The following is a 7,608-nucleotide window of genomic DNA, read 5'->3' on the forward strand; positions in this document are numbered from 1 at the left end:
AAAATGAGATGATCAGCTCTTGCTGGTACTATGAAAGTACTGTTACAAAGCCTTTTAGACAAAAAAATGTTCTGAGTGACATTTCAGTAAACACTAATCAGATTGCACGAGGTCGTCTGCATTATTGTAGGTTACTTTCAATAAATGAATTGATAGGAAACGGAAATAATAATGTTGTGAGACCATGTATAACAGTTTCAAATGTCAATTGCTTATGCTCAAAGGGTGACCGTTCTAGGCATTATTCCTGGCATTACCTCGAAAACCTATGGTCTTGAAATAGCTACTATACTCCCCAAACTCTAACTTTCTCTGTTTATATCCCATCTTTAACCCTCTGGTGGTGCAGTTCTGTTTTTTTCATGGTTAGTTTGATGAGGTATGGAGAACCCCACTCATAGTTTTAGCTATTTTTAGTACATTTTATTACTTTATATGTGGTCTTAAGTAATAATATTATCAAAAAACATATTCTGATATAATGTATTTATTTAACATGTAAACAAAATAAATGAGTATTCTTTGAAAATGAAGGTCAAAACAAAAGGAAGCTGTTTTTTGGTGGGGAGAGCGCTCCTTTCATATCTACTTGTTTATTCATTGTTTGCACTATCATCTTTATCTCTCTGAGCAATACAAGTGTGCATAGCATATTCCAAGCAGATGGGCTTATACCACTTCTGGCGGCAATTTCTTGTCTTACGATCTTTTGACCTGGAGCACAACGAGCATCTTTGTATGGAATCTCCATGATGTTTTGGAGGTAATTCCTTAGATGCTGAGAAATGTTGAATCTTCCTTTTTCAAGTCTTTCCTTAAATATGAGTTTGTTTTGCAATGAGGGATATGGTCCTCCACCAACTTTCGGTGCCTGATAGCTGTTTGAGAGTTTGCCATAAATATATTGTATGCTTTTATTCCTGCAACATTGAGGTCAATGTCGAGTATTTCTGGAAACATTGTAGATGGAACACAACTGATCCACGGTGTCTACCCCTTCTTTAGTTAGTACTGTTGTAGAAGGTAATAATCTCAGGTTTTCTTTTTTCTTTTGTACTTTCATCAATTGCAGCATCATGATGCATTGTGCCCAGTAGGACAACATTTTTACCTTTCTTGGGAACATATGAAGTCAGTGTAACATGGCTTAGATTGTCTGGATTATAGCTACATGGGCACTTTACTTTACCCTACTTTGTAATTGATTTTGATGTGAACTGATTGCCGATTGCGCACGAGAAGCTTACTGTGATAGCTGCATGATACTTTGAACCAATATTTTATACTACTCATTTACGCACACACACACATGTAGGAGCTCTCTAAGCCCTGTTTAACTGAAATTCGAAACCGAATCTACACGCTTGTTGCTTCTGATTCCTTTGTGTTTTATCGCCATGCTGATCTGACCTCCTAGGACCTTTGCTGGTCACTAAAGGGTCAGTCCTTTGTTTTAGGTTTGACCTACTTCCTGGCCATACCCTATATAACTCTCTCTTTTTTCTTCAGTCCAATCGGCTGGCACAGAACACACGTTCGTGTCAGCCGTTAACCAGGTGCAATAGCATCGGCCGATTCGGAAAGGGGCATCGCAACCTTACCCTTTCTTCCTCCCTGTCAGCAGAAGGCATAGATCACACACAACCAACAACCAGAGAGCCAGCAACACATCAACACTATTGTCAATTACTATGTATATTTTACTAACTACGGATCTAGTCTTTCTCGCACGCAAAATGAGGCCCCTCAATTTTGGTGTATCGATGCAACTCTGAATTTTGATTACGATCAACCAATTAGTTGGATCTATTTTAAAACGGGGGCGCCAGTTTTCATTTGTTTTATGTAGTGTTTTTGGTACGGAAAGACTTTCAAACTTCGTATACTTATCTATTTTGTGTTATAGAACAGAAAAATATTTTTGTATTCGAATTTATTTCATGTAAAAAATTGTCTTATTTCGATAATTTCTACTAATCACTGACGTCTATTCAGTTGAAAACAGTTAGCGCTGTAACGGTGTATATCGTATTAATCCCCTAACTAGACTGTTAACCGTAACCGTAACCCTAACTCGAGAATCCGAACTCTAAAATTGTTACACACATAGATACGCACAGCGTAATTTATTATATAAACAATATATGCGTATAAATTACGATTAAACCGGATGAAATATGGCACAGGGAATAACATTTTTATGACCGCCCAGCAGTGATTGGTTGAAATTACAGAAATACGACAACTTTCACATGGAATAATTTGCGAATTCCTTTTTTTTGTTAAGAAGATGTTTTATATGACACATTCTACCAGTGTCCCAAGTTTCAAAGTGTTTCGTTAAGAAAATACTGGCGCCCCCGTTTTAAAATAGAGCCAATTAATCTCGTAAATTAAAGAATGGGATGTTATTTGGAATTAAAGTTAGGAAATTTGGTTGATTTTAGCCAATCAACAGACAGCGTGGCATTAGCAGCTTGTTACCATGACGACCGCATGCTATATGCTGTTGTCTGTTAATTTTTCACACTTGATTCTTCAAACCACGAGATTCTTTTCACCCGCATGTTTTGTTTTAATTTTTCTGTGTTTGTAAATTATATATTTTTCTGTGCTTCTGTGTTAGTATTTTTCTGTACTTTTTCTGTGTTAGTATTTTTAGATATTATTCATTTCATTTCATATATTTTTGGAACTCATTGACTCAGCTGGATTTATGATTTCACTAGGTTAATTTTATTCATAAAAATTTTAATTAGGAGTATTTCTTAGGTCAATTTTATTCATAAAAATTTTAATTAGGAGTATTTCTTAAACCGTTAGCTTCACATTTCAACAGCTTAAATTAAATTTAACCCACGTAACAGGAACTGAGAGGGATATCGTGGAACAGAGAAAGTGTTTGGGATCTTTTTTAAAACGGGGGCCACATTTTTCATTAATGTTTTACGTAGTGTTTTTGGTACGGAAAGACTTTCAAACTTCGTATACTTATCTATTTTGTGTTATAGAACAGAAAAATATTTTTGTATTCGAATTTATTTCATGTAAAAAATTGTCATATTTCGATAATTTCAACCAATCACTGACAAGTATTCAGTTGTTTACATTTACTCCTTGGCTGATTAAGCGATGTAAAGCGTATTTAATCTCCATACCTTCGTTTTATTTGCTTTTTTCATTTTAAATTTGCTTTAACCCTAACCCTAGGGTTAGGGTTAGGGTTAATTGTTTCAGAATCGTTTGTTTATGTAGTCGGCACTTAATGTATATCGGCTGAATGGACGTCAGTGATTGGTTGAAATTACAGAAATACGACAACTTTAACATGGAATAATTTATGGATTTCTTTTTTTTTTTAAGAAGACTAAGAGAAAAAGATGTTTTATATGACACATTCTACCAGTGTTCCAAGTTTCAAAGTGTTTCGTTAATGAAAAATGTGGCCCCCGTTTTAAAAAAGATCCAGTGTTTGTGATACAGCTAATTTGAGATTTTTGAATTCTGCATGCAAAAACGTATAAGATACAGGTATTCTTCTCTTTGGGACAAATTCTTTGTTGATCAGTGTTATTCTTATCGTAGTTTACAAATCCAAGCATGAAAACAACGAAGAGACAAAAGAAACAGTAAGATAATACATGTTGATTTTATTAGGTATTTCTGTTTAGGTAAATTTTCAGATTAACACCCGCACGATTTTCACTAGGGTGTTAGGGCTTTAGGATCAGGGTTAGTGAATTCCGTCCCTAACCCTCAGTTTCTCTACATACTCCTACTCCTTCTCCCTCCTATCAAGTTCACTCACCTTCACAACCTCTCTCCTCCCTGTCACTCATCTAGCATTCCATTTTGAGCATACCTTCTACGCATACATATTATCTAATTTTAGGGATTCAACAGAATCAAAGCACATCAACACATAGGATGTTGGAATAGCTAGGCACGATGGCGGAATTCTGGTTTAAGCACCCCATATAACTTTTTTATTTTGGGGAATTTTCAGAAAAATTTTGTGAATTGGTGTTCTGCACACGGGAATTCATACGATTATGCAGATTTTAAAATTAATTTTTGTAATCCCCACCCCTCATTAAATCCTAAAATGGCAGAGACGGACTATATGTAATCTGAACCTCCCCCCCCTTATTTATTTTTTTTACGGAATCCCACGTTTTAGGCTATGAAGATTCCGATTCTGAAAAAAAATTGTTTGAAAAATTTCAATTCCCCACCCCCACCAAGCAGGCTATTTACATGCTAGAAATAACAGCCAAATCTCACAAAACTAGTGTTAGGGTTAGGGTTAGGTTTACAGTGTGGATCTATATAAAAACCGGGGGTGGGGGAGTCAAAATTTTGAAATTGAGATTTTTGAAAATTTTTTTTCAGAATTGGAATCTCCATAGCCTAAAACGTGGGATTCCGTAAAAAAAAAAATAAGGGGGGAAAGGTTCAGATTACATATAGTCCATCTGGACCGTACAGACAGTCCAAATCTGCCATTTATGGCTACAAGTTGAGAAAGTTTCATAAATACAGAATATATTTTTAACAAGTTGAAAGAACGAAAGGACATCTTTTTCTCTCTCTCGGTCACCGACCATCGCTTTCTTTCTTTGCCCATGTGCTTTTCACTCGACATTTCTTCACATCAAATTGAAAGATAGCCCCATTTATTTCTGTTTATAATTTCAAAATAACTTTGAGATCCAAGTTCAAAAAGTTAAAAATATTCGCACATAAGCACGGCCTATTATACCATCTAGGGTATTCCTTCGTTTTGACTCGATTTTTGGAACATGTGTTGTCTTATCAACTGTCAGTTGACGAAATGGGAAAAGCTAATGGGTTGTACGTGCGTGCGTGCGCGTGCTTGTTCCTCTGTTTAAGCACGTACGCGCACACAGAGATGAACAAGCACGCATGCACACACACACAAAGAACAAGCACATCATATAACAGGTCATAACTTTTGTACTTTTTGGTATTTTCAGAAAGGTTTGCAAATTTGTGTTCAACGCACTGGACCTCGCACGATTATGTAAGAAAAAAAATTAACAAATTAGACTTAACCCGTATCGAAAAGCTTGAAGTCATTGCCTGAATTTATCCACAGTGATTTAAAAAAAAAAAAGGTATATAAAAGATAATGGTTAATGTTTACAACTTACCTGGAAACGAAAATCAATATATTTTTCTGTTAGTAAATGTTCTCTTCTTATAAGCCGAATGGGGATATGAATTACAAAAAAAAATTATGCTTAAATCTGAGCAATGGACAACCCTTGAACGCATCATCATGCTGTTAAATGTATTCATGAGGAGAAAATATTGAAAAACATTAATACATGTCAGAATGACAAAGAAACGAGGGAAGTGGCAGGTGGTTGTGGGATGTGCTAAAAGCAACAGCTAAATTTCTTTAAATCACACACCTTTTCGTCTGAAAATTACTTTGAAATTATAAACAGAAACAAATGGCAGATTTGGACTGTCTGTATTTTAAAACTATGATGAAAAAAAATTCGAGGAAGAGTGGAAATTTTAGGATTTATAGTAGGAGGGGATTAAAAGGTTAAAAAAAAATCGTATCAATTTCCACATGTAGAACACAAATTCGCAAAAATTTTCTGAAAATCCCCCCCCCCCCAAGTTATGAGGGGTTATATGGAGTGCTTAAACCAGAATTCCGTCACGATAACATAGAGCTCACAGTCAATTAAACAACATGAAATATATCAAGTATTGTGAGAATATCGTAAATTGTAGATCCGACTGTACCAACTTTTTGCTCGTTAATACAATGAATCAACGGCGCTATTGTTCACAAAATGCTAAATAAACTTTTACTCTTTAGAAGTAAAGGTACTAAGGGACGTAACTGAAATTAAAATAGGCGCCGGTGACTCACAATCTTGTGGTTGTCTGGAAATCTAACTTTTCAGCGTAAGTCACACAAATCATAATTTTTATATTGAAATCGTCGTATCTTCTACTTGTATTTTTTTCTTTTTACAGCTTCTTTTTCACAAGCATTGTTATGCAATTAATTTCTGTGCTATTTTATTCGATTGTCTATTAGAGCCATATACCGTTGGATTGCAGTTGATCTATTCAAATTTGAATGTGTATCCGAACACTGGAAGTAATCAGTTGGGATTTTGGCACTATCATGCTATTATTAGCTGTCAGAAGTGAAAGTGCTCACTGCTAGTGAAGTATCTGTCTGTCTGCCTGCATGCCTGTTGATTCTTTGGCTACTGACAGCTAATACCATGACTGGCCGGAGCGAGCTATATGTCTGTCTGTCTCTCTCTCTCTCTATCTATCTATTACTCGAAAGTTCCCGCGTCCGCGCTAGCTAGTCGTGAGTGGTCGATCCTATTATTTTTAAACTTCAAACTTCATTTGTTTTCTATTTTGATAAATTCTCTCTGTTGAAAATTATATTTTTATATTTTAAATAATTTGCAATTTCAGGAAATATGTTTTTATATTAAATTTGTGTTTTCTACTCACGACTAGCTAGCGCGGACGCGCGAACTTTCGAGTAATAGATAGATAGATAGATATAGAGACAGACAGACAGACAGATAGCTCGCTCCGGCCAGTCATGGTATTAGCTGTCAGTAGCCAAAGAATCGACAGGCCAGCAACAGGCATACAGGCAGACAGACAGATACTTCACTAGCAGGCAGTGAGCACTTTCACTTCTGACAGCTAATAGCATGATAGTGCCGGGATTTTATATAAATTAGAAAGTCTTAAGGAAGAATGTATGACGTGAAAACAGGAGTTGTATTAAAATTCAATCTTAAAGTTAGGCACTCTGACATACCTACACAATTGTGCTCCACCCGCCTTTGTTTTCTCAAGAGATATATACGTGATGTGTGTGTGTCCGTATGTATGCCTGACAAACCAATTTCGTTTCTTCTCAACTTCCTCAAAAATGGCCATTTCCTTATGAAATTTTCTACAAGTACCTTTCAGACGGTGTGAATAACGATTATATCAGAATTTAATGTGAAAAAAAGGAGAAAAAAAAAACCGCAGGCTCGCACACATACATACTGACACACATGACATATCTACAAAATGAAACTTGAAATTTCGAAAAAAATTGGGCCAAAAATTGTGATGTATGTATGCATACATACATGCAGGCATGCCCAACAATATATTTTTCACATTAAATTCTGATGTAGTGATAATGAACACCATCTGAAAGGTATTTTGTAGAAATTTTATTCATCAAAAAAGATGGATCTAGTTAAATTCATTAACAAAATTAGCCCTCTTTAATTTTGCTCAGATTGTTTTCAATTTTGGTGTATTGATGCAGTTCTGAATTTTGATTTCGCTCGACTTATTACTTTATCCCGTAAATTAAAGAATCTGAAGTTATTTGGAATTAAAGTTGGGAAAATTTTGGTAATTTTAACCAACCAACAGACAGCGAAGCATTAACAGCTTGTTACCATAACAATCGCACGTTGTGTGGATTCTTCAAGTCGGACCAGAATGAACCATTCTGTATTTTTATTGGATTAATTGGGAAATCTCATAAGGAATCGGTTTATCGATTTTTCCATTCATCGATTG

At 35.4% G+C, this 7,608-nt stretch overlaps 1 protein-coding gene across 3 annotated transcripts in view; it reads left to right on the forward strand.

Moving 5' to 3' along the window:
* Positions 1-2,550: 2,550 nt before the first annotated feature.
* The window catches only part of LOC106867888 (anaphase-promoting complex subunit 13), an 8,392-nt gene continuing 3,334 nt past the window's right edge, over positions 2,551-7,608 (forward strand). Inside the window, exon 1 of one of the 3 annotated variants that reach the window (XM_052968258.1) lies at positions 2,551-2,621. In XM_052968258.1, coding sequence (XP_052824218.1) covers positions 2,566-2,621 — 56 coding nt within the window. In that variant the 5' untranslated portion in view covers positions 2,551-2,565. Of the gene's footprint in view, positions 2,622-3,116; positions 3,630-7,608 lie in introns of those variants that run through there. The other 2 variants (XM_014912950.2, XM_014912949.2) reach the window with 2 other exon arrangements.

This window comes from Octopus bimaculoides, chromosome 5, assembly GCF_001194135.2.
Source record: "Octopus bimaculoides isolate UCB-OBI-ISO-001 chromosome 5, ASM119413v2, whole genome shotgun sequence".
Classification (NCBI taxonomy): Eukaryota; Metazoa; Mollusca; class Cephalopoda; order Octopoda; family Octopodidae; genus Octopus; species Octopus bimaculoides.